Genomic DNA, 14208 nt, shown 5'->3' with positions numbered 1-14208 from the left:
AATAGGGAGATTTAATCCCTATTAATTAAATATAAAAAGAGTCCAGAAGAAGTCGTGACCTTAATGTACAGGTATAGCAGTGTGTATATATATATATATATGTATATATACACACACAGACACCCTCAAAGTACCTTCATGAAATTCTCCAAAATGGTCACAGCTTATATAGTATTGATAAAGATAAAAAGTATGAGTCAGTGTATAGACAAAACACATCCTTTATAGCTTACTAAGTAATACCTTCAATCGGTTAAATAGCTTAAATTCTTCAAGTTTAAATTTTGACTTCTGAAAGCACCGTGTTTTGGCATTTCAAACCTTCATAAAATATTTTTTCAAAAACACAGGTAGAGAACATCAAACATGTAGGAGAAAAAACTTCTGATCTGTTAACACTGAAACTGTCCCAGTTTCATCAGTGATTTTTAAACCTTTCCTGGCTGAAATCTAACTTCTTGGAGGTTCAGTTGAAACCTTCTGATTCAAATTGATTTTCTAAGTGTTTATTTTAAAACCTAATAAAAATGCACATTCTAATGTGTTACATACACTATTTTACCACACTGGTAATGCTTATGTATTCATTCTATAATAATTTATCTTTGTATAGACCTTGGAACACAACTTCAGCTATCTCTAATGAAAGAATCTCTTGAGATATGTGTTTAAAAACCGTTATGGTGGCACCTGTGGCTCAAAGGAGTAGGGTGCCGACCCCATATGCCAGAGGTGGCGGGTTCAAACCCAGCCCCGGCCAAAAACTGCCAAAAAAAAAAAAAAAGAAGAAGAATAATAATAAATAAAAATAAAAAACTGTTATTATTTGCACCTATATTTGTGTGAGTCACAATTTTCTTGATAGTATGTAAATAAAGCAAGGCATAGAAATAAATTGGCTTCCTGTTTAATCAACTATGTGTAACTCCACATTTGTACTATTCAGAAATAATTCACAAATCATATAATGCTTAGTAATGAACCTAAGTAAGTAAACAGGAGTATAAACTAAAAATACATTTGTACTGATTAAATGAAGTTTTCAGGCTTTAGGTATTGGGGTTACACAGAAAAATTTATTTAAAAAGATTCTAGTGCTAAAAAAATGTTTGGAAAGTACTGCTCTGTAAGAAACTGTCTTTCAGTTTAATTCATTAATACAATGTTTAATGTGATTCAGTTTTCTAAAGCAAATTGCTTTTCTAATACATTTCCATTCTTGAATTACTCAGAATAATGGGAATATTAATAAAAGTTATAATGCTGCAGATCTTTAAAAATCCTGACTTATTAAAATTTAAGAAGAAATCAGAGTAAAAAACATTCCTAATTGCTTGATAATTCTCTAATAGGCAGCTTGAAAGAAAGATGTTTATTTTTGAGTTAAATATTTATTATTATTATTTTAAATCTCAAAATATATTCATCCTCCAGGTACAATTTAGTATTTTTATACATCAACTGTGTTGTGTGTTTTAATAGGTATTTTTATTGAAAAGATTTGTCTTGTAAAATTTAGATTCAGTCAAAAGGCCACACAGGATCTAGAGGGCTACACTGGCCCCAAGGCTGCAGTTCCCCACCCTTGGTTTAGGCATATTTCAATGATGTTAGATTTTATTTTGTGATTTCATTAAAACAGCTTGCACACCAAACTAAAACAATCTTTTTTATTTAAAAATTCACCTCAAAATTCACTTCTGGGTTTTAGTTTTTGTTTAAAAAGAAACAAACATTTAAAAGCATCAAATGTTACTAGTTTACAATTCATCTTGTTATGAGTATTTTTAGTTTGTGGGTTGGGGGAAATAAACCTACTACATCATTTAGGCACAGCATTATGGCCAACAGGCCAGAAACCAGAACACATCTGTGTACTCAGGCAACAGTTAGAGGTCTGAACGGAGGGAGTTCTGTCTTCGCTGGGGCACTCCCATGTCTACCCTCCCTCCAAAATCTGTCAGTAAGTCTCAAATCAATACATAAGAGATTGTATGTAACTTGGTTAAAAAATAAGAAAACAACTATACCTGTTTTCTAAAGTATGCAGCAAAGTCAAAACAGGTAAATATAACTGTAGCCTCACTATAATCTGTGGTCTTGCTATATATGTCACAGGACCATGTTACAGGTGAGATAAAATTATACCCTCTGGTGGTTTCAGAAATTTGGTTGGAAGGGATCCATGACTATAAGATTTCACATTATAGCAAGGCTCTATTTCTTAAATTGGGGCAGTGAAGATCAATCACAGTACAAAATCCTGAATTCTTTTATGGAAAACCAACAGGTGCTACATATGAGAATCACTTATATAATATCAATTTGTTTAAAAATGCAGATACAAAATATTAATTGCATAGGGATTTAAATATAAGGCCAAGAAGAATATTAAGTAAAAAAAAAATCATAGAAAGGGCACTATGGTGTCAAAAGATAGGATTTCATTCTTAGAGTAACAAATCTGAATTACTGTCTAATTAAAAATCACAGTATGTTGCTAAAACTAACAGTGAATGTCAACTGCTTCATTAATTCCAAACTGGGAACCAGTACTAGGACTAACAAGAACACAACCAAAGCTCATTGTCTAAACCTGATCAGTGTGTTAGCACATCAGTGCCTGGTACGTACCTGATTAGTTATATAATCTACCTTTTGCAAATAACATTTAATACATGTTAACAAGTATAAGAGCACATTGTCACTACATGCCATCAATGACTTCAGGCGCGAGATCCTACCTGGGAGAATCTTCACTCAATGAACCCAAAGTGCTGCAATTAACAAAATATAACAAAGTTCCACCATTAAAAACTAAATGCACATGAACCAGAGAACTAGGTCGTGATACCAGTACATACATTATCCTCAGGATTTTGGAAGGCAATGAATGATGAGTTAAACTATATGTAGTTTAAGGTAATGGTCACCACCTGAGGCTTCAGGTGGAACACTAACTTGTGAATCTACTTCTCATCTTAATGTTGTTAGACTGTAGTTTAAACAGCCATTTCCAAATCTAAAAATAGCTTAGTTAACGTAGTACTGTTATATAAAGTAGTGTGTGAGGAAAAATGAGAACTCCCAAAGGAATTATGTTAAGGAACATTGGAAATACCCCAAACAATGTTTTAAATGAAAAAGTGCATAAATACAGTAATACTACAAGTGTGTTAACTATGGAACAAATGTTTCTCTGGGAGCTAAACAACACTATTTACCCACATTATTTACATGTTATGAATTGTTCAGATACCACAAAGCACCATAGTTAAGTCTAAATTGCTTGATTATGCCTGAAAGGTTCTTTGACTTCAACTCTACTCATCTGAAGATCTACCTAGAGTAGAATTGTCAAGTCATCTTCAAACAGGATTCATCTTCACAATTCATACATTTATTGTTCTTAAATGCAAAGTAATATTTTCATTTCGCGCTCTTGGTCGGTGTTTCAGATTCTGTGGACTGTCTCCCATCTGTCCAGGCTTCCCGAGTGCTCTTTAGAGCCAGGGTCTTCTGTTGGTCAACCACAACATAATCCACTCTCTCATCTGCTACACTGCTGCCTGAGCCACTGCTTTTTTGCTGGAACACAAAGAAAAAAAAAACATGAAGTCTCCCATGCAAAGGAGTGTTTCTGAGTGAAATTCAGGCTTAAAAACACAAACACATAGGCACTGTGAATGCTCTTGAAATTGTACTGGGTCACAAAAATAATATTAACTACCTCAAATTTAACAATGATTGTTGTTTCTTTCCTAACTGTGCACTATTTTTCCCTTAAATTTAAAATTATTACATATAAGAATGCAAACTAATGCTCCCATCACAGATGAAATCCATAAAAATAGGGACACCAGTTACCTGCCTCATCTTTGATGAATAATCAATACAGATCATGATTCTCTTGTTAGCTTAAAGCTTGACTTTTTTCCAGTCCCTGAAAATAAGTATCAATGTTTACTTTCTGAGCTAAGAAATGTTTACTTTTCTCTTTTCTGAAAAGTGATATTTCAAGAATGATGAACTACATAGGTGGATGCCCTCTTACTCCTAAAATCCAATTAGATATTAGACAAGTTAAAATTCATAAATATATTTAATTATGAATGCATTGCTGGGCTCACTAGAAAGTAAGAGAAATACCTATGTTTTAAGAGAAACAGAGGAAGTGGTGGGCTTTTAAATGGTAAAGGCAGCACTATCCTCAGGATGAATGCCAATCTCAGCAATGCAATCGGGAAGCCTTGGGTTGGAGGTGATGCTGAAACTGTTAAGCTAGGGACCCTTGAAAGGACCTGACATGGTCCTAGAGTGGTAGCACTCCTGGTTCCTAGGAGAAGCAAATGCAAATCAGTTTGGGGGGAAATTTGGGTCCTCAGGATTCCTGTAGGTATGTTCAGCAAAATGAAATCATGATACAAATGTATAAAAGACACAAGCCATAGAGAATATGAGTTGGCAGAAACAATAAATAACAGATTCAGACTGCCAAGGAATTCAGATATTAGAATTACTGCATAAATGGGATAAAATATATGCTAGGTACAAAATGTTTAAAGGAGCCGAAAAATAAAACTAAATTAAATAAATAACAAGCTATTAAAACTAGCTAAGCATATCTTAAAAAGAACCAAACAGTAATTTCATTTTAGAAATAAAAAATGAAAAACTGAAACTAAAAATTAAATGAGAAGAACTGAAAATTAGTGAGTTTGATGACAATTCTAAAGAAATCATCCAATTCAGCACAGAGAGATGTTAAGATAGAAAACATCTTTTTTTTTTTTTTTGAACGGTAACTATGTACATTAATGCACTTCTAGGGTACAGTGTGGGGTTTTCACATGCAATCTGAAATACTTCCATCAACTGGTCAACACAGCCTTCATGTCATTTTCTCAGTTATTGCTTTAAAACATTCACATTCTACTCTTAGAAAGAGGATAGAAAACATCTTAAGGGAAAATTTCTGTAAGGGATGCAGAAGACAGAATGAGAAGTTCTAACATATGTTTGATCAGAAACTTCAAAGGAGAGAATAAAAAGAAGAGCTGAGAAGCAGTATTTAAAAAGATAATGACTGAGACTTTCCCAGGCTTGGTAAAAAATATGAATCCAGAAAAAAAGGCAACACAACTTGGACCACGCTGGATAAAAAATAAATAAATAAATAAAAATCTCTGTCTAGGCACATTGCAGTGAACCTGCAGAATATCAATGACAAAGAAAAGATCCTAAAATCAGCCAGTCAGAAAAGACAGGTTACTCGCAAAGGCATTACAATTAGACTGACAGCATACTTTTCAACAGGAAAAACAGAAGCCAGATTATAGTGGGACAGTATTTTCTCTTTATTGAGAGAAAATTATTGCCCACCAAGAACTGTAAATTCAAGAAAGCTCTTTTCCAAGAATGAACACAAAATAAAAATATTTAAGTTAAACAAAAACTGAAAGAACTTATTACCAAAGACCTCCACTACAGGAACTTTTCTTTTTTGAGACAATGTCACTCTTGCCCTGAGTAAAGTATAGTAGTGTCATTGCTCACAGCAACCTCAAACTCTGGGCTCAAGAGTTCTTCTTGCCTCAGCCTCCCACCTATCTTGGATTACAGGTGCCCATCACAATGCCTGAGAGTCTCACTTTGCTACCCTCAGGAGACTGCCGTGGTGTCATAGCTCACAGCAACCTCAAACTCTTGGGCTCAAGCAATTCTCTGGACTCAGCCTCCTTGGTTAGCTGGGACTATGGGCAGCTGCTACAAGGCCTGGCTTTTTTTTTTTTTTTTTCATTAGCAGGCCTGGGCTGGGTTCGAACCCACCAGCTCTGGAACATGTGGCTGGTGCCCTAACCACTGAACTACAGGCACCCCGAGATCTTGTTCTTACTCAGGCTGGTCTTGAACTTGTGAGCTCATGCAGTCTATCTACCTTGGCCTCCCAGAGTGCTAGGATTACAGGCATGAGCCACCATCCCAGCCTCATTAAAGGAACTTCTAAAGGATCTATTTCAGGGGGAAGGAAAATTATTTACAGAGGTTTGAGATACCAGAAGGAATAATTAAAAAAAGACATTGGTAAACGTGGGAAAATGTAAATTAAGATTTATATAATAAACATTGTATTTATATAATAAGAAGAGTAATAACAATACTAATTAGTGGGTTTAATAAAAAGTAAAACTAAAATTCAGGACATTGTATACCAAAAATGGCATATAACTTGAGCTAACATTTTAAAGAAAGGGAAGACATTGGTTATCTTCTGAATTTGTTAAATAACTATTTCAATGGTAACCACTAAAAAAGTAGAAAGTATATGACTTCTATAGTATTAGAAAAGAAAAAAAAATTATCGGTCTCCATAACTTTGTTACTTGTGACTTATGAGACGGCATTAAGTAACAGACTTTACTAAATTTAAATTAAACATGACTAATAAAATTCTCCCAAAGGAGATGATTCTTCAGGTTTGTTTAAGCGTGAGTAACACTTAAGTTGATTACGTTCATTTGTAGAAAAGGTTTCCCTTACCTTACGTGGTGGGGTGGATTTTCCAGAGTCTAAATCTAGATCTAGGTATTCCACTTGTTTGTCTCCTTTGGGCTTGATCATTGGACTGCTTCCTCCATCAAGACTATTACTGCCAAAGAGATTCTGAAAGTGTAATACAACAAAAATCAATGATAGAACATTCACGAGACATTCTGCTCATCTTGTTTGCCATCTATTTGTGTTTAGGAGGGTTTGCTTGAAGAAATGTCTGCTTAGGCAACAACCTTTTAGGATTGAAATAAAATAAACAATATTTACAAAATGGATGAAAGCCTAGTTTAGAACAAGCTAAAAGTAGTTCTAAAGGTTAAACCTGGTTCAAACTAAGATTGGGATGTCAAGCAACAGTAAGCTTGGCAGCTCACTATTAAAATTATATCTGTGCTCAATTACAGTTTTACTTTATAGGATTCTTATACTCTTTACCTTCAAATTAAATGAAAAACAAAACTTTCTACATTTTACTTAAAAGTTTAGAGTATGTTAACTGAGGGATATGAACTCATGACTCTATTTGCAAAGTCTATTCTGTTTCAATCATCTAGAATTTTTACCATTTAATTTCCTTTGCCTTCTCTTAGCTTGACCTTTCCCTTCCTAAAAGAAATTGTGCAATAGGAGTAGTCTCTAAAAATAGATTAAAAGGATGGAAAGATAGATGACAGCAGTAAACAATAAGAACAAATAAGCTTGTGGAGGAAAAATTTAAAAGAAATAGGCCATGGGTTCTTGAAGAGCAAAGCTAAATGAAAGGAAAAGATGGCATGAACTTACATCCCTATGTACACTCTCTAATTACAATAGTCTTCTACACATGCTTCCACTTGTTTCCATGCTTGACCACTTTTAAAGGCAGCTAGAAATGTTCCTGACTGCTCACATGCAAGACTGCATATAACTCATTAGAGACTTTTATTCCTTGTACTCTCTACCATGTTGACATTAATGTTTATACATTATCTCTTACTTCGGAAAAAACCCAAAATGATTTAACAAACTTAAGGATATACACCTGTTGTGATGAAAAATTTGAAATGTGCATACAGCTAGTTTTGTTCATTCTCTTCTATTGCTACTTCATTACTTTTTGTTCAGGTTAAATAGAGAAATCTGTGCTTTACAGAAAAGACATGTGCTAGAAAAATGCTGAATCTATTCCCTTATCTGGTAGCAGGCTGGTGATAGCTGGTATAAAACCTTTTTGCAAAACAGGAAAAGGTACTCCTTTCTCTAGGGTGACACAGCTCTGTGCGAGGCCCTACAGCTTGGTTAGCAGCGCGTGGGCCTGGATTTCATAGACCAGGTATGCAGTGTGTGTGTAGTATACTGTTCATACTGTGTACTGCAAGAGGTATGTTTATGTAGTAAAAAACCCACACAACTCAATGTCAGGGTCATATTTGGAGTAAGATATTTTTAAACCAAATTTATTAACTACTGCTAATAAAACATTAAATCAATTTATACAAATAGCAACCTACCCCCTTTTTTCTAACTCATGAAGAAACTGAAATCACCATGAACTTTTTTCCCTAAATGACTCTGTATTTAATATTCACACAAAAAAATCAGCCTTGAAGGTGTCTAAATTTCTATATTCAAATGTAATCAGCAAAGAGGACATATCCTGCACTTCCCTGACTAGAAATGCCTGGAACTGTAGAAATGCTCTCAGCATCACAAGGCTATAAAAGAAACCCTCAAATTCGTGACCTAAACACATAATCCCAATAAATTCCTCCTAACACAATTTCTCAGAATTGTTAAATGTTTTATGTCTAATTATTACTAGAATTGGACATTTTTCCATCTTTAAGGACTGTTAAAATTTGCATCTTCAAGGAAGTCTATTTACTCTTGATTTAATCTTTACTGGAACAGCCTAGGTCTAGTCTAGCTTTTCACCAGTATTTTCACAAAACAGTTTAGAAAAGATCTAAGATTCTAAGAGTTATTGTCAAGTATTCTGTGAATTAAATAATAAGACAAAATTGTAGTCCTAGCTTTTTCTAAAATTCTTTAAAAAATGTAAAATCTGGGCAGTGCTGGTGGCTCAGTGAGTAGGGTGCTGGCCCCATATGCTGAGGGTGGCGGGTTCAAACCCAGCACTGGCCAACTGTAACAAAAAATAGTTGGGCGTTGTGGCAGGTGCCTATAGTCCCAGCTGCTCGTGAGGCTGAGGCAAGAGACTCGCCTAGCCCAAGAGGTAGAGGCTGCTGTGAGCTGTGATGCCACGGCACACTACCAAGAGCGACAAAGTGATACTCTCCCTCTAAAAACAAAAAAAAGAAGAAGAAGAAAAGAAAAGAAAAAGAAAATGTAAAAATCTGTAGGGACAGTGGTTCACATCTGTAATCCTAGCACTCTGGGAGGCCAAAGCAAGAGTTTGAGGTTGCTGTGAGCTAGGGTGATGCCATGGTACTCTAGCCTGTAGCAGCAGAGTGAGACTCTATGTCTCAAAAAAAAATGTAAAATCATTTAGAATTTTTGTTATTACGTATGCTTTTAGTAATGGTGTACCATCATTTGAATTTCAGATATCATAGTAAGGGTTCACTTGATGAACGCCACGGGATGTGGGACAAACTGTTAAAAAGCAGGACTGTCCCGCCAAAAGCGGGACGTCTGGTCACCCTATCATATAAGTACTGTGACACAGACCTAGAGAACTGCATTAAAAAATACTTTCACTACATATGTATGTTTTATGGGGGACAGAGTCTCATTTTGTCACCCTTGGTAGAGTGCTATGGTGTCTTTAACTCACAGCAACCTCAAACTCTTGGGTTCAAGTGATTGTCTTGCCTCAGCCTCTCATGTAGCTGGGACTACAGGCACCTACCACAATACCCGGCTATTTTTTAAAGACAGGGTCTTGCTCTTGCTCAGGCTGGTCTCGAACTCATGAGCTCAGGCAATCCGGCCACCTCGACCTCCCAAGTTCTGGGATTACAGGCGTAAGCTACCATGCCTAGCCCAGCATATTTTCTTGAAGAGTGCCAAAATCAAAGTCATGTTAACTGAGATATTAATTGAAAACTCTCATTTTTCTCTTAATTTTTAAAAATTCAAGACAGAGTCTTACTATGCTGCCCAGGCTGGCCTCCAACTCCTGGGATCAAGCAATCCTCTTGCCTCAGCCTTCTGAGTAGCTGGGACTATAGCCTTGTACCACTGCACCTGGCCACTTTTCTTTTTTTATAGTATATTTTGTCCTTTCATTGGCTTTATGATATTATTTTTTGAAAGCATTTTTAAATGTTGTCTTTTATTGCTCTTAAGTATATAAATAAAGATGTGAGCGTAAAATCCACAAATTGGAAGAAATGTTCTAGCTTGAATGCTTTAAAGCTTCTCAGAAAGGGAGAAGTCAAGACGAAGAGTTTACATACTGGGTCTTCGCCGGACAGGTTTGGGTTCATGGGGACGTAATTCTCTTCACTGTCATGGGAGTCGCTGCTTGATGTCGTGCTGTGCACTGAATCGGGTCGGGGAGACATGGGAAACCTGGAGGAGCTGAGAACAAAGATTCTCATCGCAAACGTACACTTGACAAAAATTTCTAAAAGTACGCCCCAAATAAAAACGGAACAGTTTGCATCCTTTCAGAAATATTCCCTCTTGTTTACAATAATTTATTATACATATTTGCTATAACATTCAAACACACAACTAATAATTATAGCTGTACTATAAAAATATATTTTGGACATCAGATTATCTTGTGTAAAACAACTGAACAAAATGTTACCAGTGACTTGGGCATAAACAGGAAGTCACAGACATAAAATAGAAAATTTATGGGCAAGAGACATGAAGAACCTTTTCCCAAGATGACAGACGAATGGCCAACAAACCCATGAAAAAGTGCTCACCATTCCTAATCATCACAGAAATGTGAATCAAAACCAATCACCTAACTCCAGTGAGAAAAGCCCACATCACAAGGTCTGCAGATGCTGGCACAGTGTGGAGAGAGAGGAATACTCATACACTGTTGGTGGGACTGCAAAGTAATACAGTCCTTTTGGAAAAAAGTATGGAGAATCCTCAAAGAGCTAAAAGCAGGCCTCCATTTGATCCCACAATCTCATTACTAGGTATCTACTTGGAAGAAAAAATACCATTTTATCATAAGGAATTTGCTCGTCAATGTTTATAGCAGTTCAATTCACAATTACAAAGATATGGAACAACCCAAGTGCCCATCAACATATAAGCAGATTAACAAAGTGTGGCATATATATACATGGAATACTATTCAGCTATAAAAAGATGGAGACTGTATTCTGTGTGTTTACCTGGATGAATGTGGATAATATTCTCCTAAGTAAGTATCTCAAGAATGGAAAAATCAAGCATCCCATGTACTCACTACTAAATTGAAACTAGTGGATTAACAAGTGCAAACCCACATGAGAGAAAAACTCAATTAAATTCAAGAAGGGGATAGAGGGAAGTGAAGGGGGCTTGGTAAGCTCCCACCTAATGGGTACCACGTAGGGGTATATGGCATATCACCTGAAGAGCACAACCCCAACTTGGACTTTACCTTACAAACCCAAACAATGTAACCTAATCATATGTACCTTCATATTAATCTGAAAGAAAAATTTCTATTTTTTAAAAAAGCTGTATATATACATAAAACACAAACTCATGTTCAACACAGGTTTTTAACTTCATAAATTCCTGCTTCCCTATTTTATTCCAATATATCTCAATGAAATAATCTCCATAATAACTACCATATTTTCCAGATTAGTAGTTCTGGTTTCGTGAACCCTTCACACTTAAAAATTACTGCAAAGCCCAAGGAGTTTTTGTATATATGAGTTATAGCTATTATATTTACCATATTAGAAACAAAAACAGAAATATTTTAAAAACACAAGAATACACAACAAATACATGTTCTATAACAGCTGTCAAGACAATATCATTACATAATCATGCAGCCTTTGCAAGACTCCATTATAAAATCATAAGAGGAGAATGAAAAAGGCAAATAATAACTTAGTATCCTCTTTATTTCTTATTTATTTTATTTTATTTCTTGAGACTGAGTCTCACTCTGTCACCCTGGGTAGAGTGTCACTGAGTCACAGCTCACAGCAACCTCAAACTCCTGGGCTCCAAGTGATCCTCTTGCCTCAGCCTGTAGTGTAGTTGGCACCATAGGTGCCTGCTACAACACTGAGCTAAGTTTTCTATTTTTAGTAGAGATGGGGTATTGCTCTTGCTCAGGATGCTCTCAAACGCCGGAGCTCAGGCAATCCACCGGCCTTGGCCTCCCAGAGTGCTGGGATTACAGTGTGAGCCATTGCACCTTGCCATTATCTTAGTATCTTAATGAAATTAGTCTTGACTTTACAGAATCCCAGACTATGCAATGATAACTGCTGTAAATATTTTCCATGATCATGAACAATTCTAATTCTAGATAGTCATCTTATTCAAACAAACTATGTATTTTAAACAAAGGACTTACTCTCGAGCAAAACTCCTAGTGATGGGAGACCTAACTGGTGCTTGCAATTCTTCCCATTCTGGTAAAGGTTTTATTTCTAAGGGTGCTGGCTTGGCTGAAAAAAAAGAGAAAAAGAGATTTTAGGGTATAGAAATTTGGGGAAAAAACAAGATCCTCTCTACATATCTTTATTTACATCTGATAGCCAAATTAAACCTCAGACTATCTAGTTTCACACATTGAAATGAGGTTCATGGATATATGCTTTACTCAAGGTCACACACCTAAATTATTAATGGAAAAAGCTAAATCAGGTAATGTTTCATGATTGTTACCTCAAAGCCTAAAGCTCTATGTCATGCTATATCTTAATTTAAGGAAATATTTTATGACTATAACCTTAATGACAAAAAGAAAGAGTAGCAACCCAAACCCTTTTTAGTTGCTTGATTTATAGTTTTCATTATTCATTAATCCTTTTGCTAATTTTATATTCAGTATGAAAATTTAGTTATTGATGTAAAAAGTATTCCCATTCTTCAATATTAAAGCATACATGTATAGCTATACATATAAAATGATGCATAGAAAATATTAAAAACAAAACTTAGTTGAAACCAAAAATCAAGAAAAGAACTCATGATAAAATATTTAAAAATAATTCATGCCCAGTCTGAAAATAAAACAAAATAGCAATAATATCTTTAGATCCAAATCTGGTCTGAGAAAAGGCCATAATTACCTCAAATTTTTAGTTTAGTTTAGCCAAAGAATCCTTTGCCAAATCATATAAAATTAAGTAAAGGTTAGTATTTTATTAGCTTTATTTATAAGTGGCCTTTACTTATTACCTTATTATTACCACACTAGAATGTATCAGAGTTCTTAGCCCTTTTCTTAACATATTTTTCTTAACATATCTAAGATATTTTTCTTAACATATCTAAGATATTTTTCAGAAATTTATGGACTAAAAGTATTATTAAAATACTTTTTTTTTTTTACTTTTTGACTGGAGCCGGGTTTGAACCTACCACCTCCGGTCTGGTATATGGGGCTGGCACCCTACTTCCTGAGCCACAGACACCACCAAAACAATACTATTTGTTAGTATTAGTTGTATTTTAGGAGACTACTTAAACATATTAGATAAATATTTTAGTTGTATTTCATCCTGCCACTCTAAACAAAATTTTTCATTTTTCTGGTTTCCTTATACTACAGAGTCTTTGTCCATATATGTGTAATTTTAATCAACTGTATAATTACCATAAAACTACAAAATAGGTGGCCATTTTAAAGGGATATACAGATTGAGGATCACAACTAAGTATTTCTGTCAACTCAAATATAACGAAGACTAAATTAGTTTATTAAAATTGAGTTGAAACAATGTTCCTTGCTTATATACTTAAAATATTATGCTGACTGGATGGCACCTGTGGCTCAAGAGGTAGGGCACCTGCCCCGTATACTGAGGGGTGGTGGGTTCGAGCCTGGCCCTGGCCAAAAACTGCAAAATAAAAAAATATATTATGCTGACTGAAAGTATTGCTTTAACTCCTAACATTTTACTTTTTTGATACCCAAAGGCTAGTAGCAGTTTAGCTGTCAATTTCTAAGTAGCGGCACAATTAATCCTAGAAAATGATTCTTTATTCTCTCAGAACAGAATGTATACATTACACATGAACACAGGAGACAAATGGAACTCCCAAATGGTTCACACCTTTAAAGAAAACAATATACTGTTGTCTAAAAAGTTAAAGGGCTAATGCAAAAAGGACAATACTGAATATCACACGCTATCAAATATCTAACATGCTGCTGTTAATGGCATAACAAACAGACTTGTGTCTTATGGGAAGCATTCACTTTAGAAAAAAACGTGCTGGGAAGTTGCATTTCCAACAGCGAGCGTTTAAGGCTCTTCTTTTTTGTTTTTTAAGGAGAAAACATTATGAAATAAATAAATTCCCAATGCCCCATACAGCATGCGGTGCTAAAGTACATACCCTTTCTTCTTGTAGCAAAGTCACCTATGGTTTGTGAATCAGTTCGCTCTAAACCATGGGGTTTGGGTCTTAAAATTTTAGGACTTTGACCTAATTGGTAAAAAGAAGACGCTCTTTTATTATAATGTTATTTTTAAATTGGAAAATGGATTCTGTAAAAAA

The 14208-nt window shown here is 35.1% G+C and overlaps 1 protein-coding gene across 2 annotated transcripts in view; it reads right to left on the bottom strand.

Annotated features, from left to right (window-relative positions):
• Positions 1 to 1655: 1655 nt before the first annotated feature.
• The window catches only part of GAB1 (GRB2 associated binding protein 1), a 134069-nt gene continuing 121516 nt past the window's right edge, over positions 1656 to 14208 (bottom strand). The window contains exons 7-11 of one of the 2 annotated variants that reach the window (XM_003790189.3): positions 14047 to 14136; positions 12053 to 12146; positions 9954 to 10077; positions 6541 to 6663; positions 1656 to 3588 (exon numbers count right to left, since the gene is read on the bottom strand). In XM_003790189.3, the coding sequence (XP_003790237.1) occupies positions 3430 to 3588; positions 6541 to 6663; positions 9954 to 10077; positions 12053 to 12146; positions 14047 to 14136 (590 nt within the window). In that variant the 3' untranslated portion in view covers positions 1656 to 3429. The remainder of the gene's footprint in view (positions 3589 to 6540; positions 6664 to 9953; positions 10078 to 12052; positions 12147 to 14046; positions 14137 to 14208) is intronic. The other variant, XM_023513458.1, reaches the window with a different exon arrangement.

This window comes from Otolemur garnettii, unplaced genomic scaffold (genome assembly GCF_000181295.1).
Source record: "Otolemur garnettii isolate 467f Iridium unplaced genomic scaffold, OtoGar3 scaffold00041, whole genome shotgun sequence".
Classification (NCBI taxonomy): Eukaryota; Metazoa; Chordata; class Mammalia; order Primates; family Galagidae; genus Otolemur; species Otolemur garnettii.
This window is presented reverse-complemented; position numbering and strand designations above follow the sequence as displayed.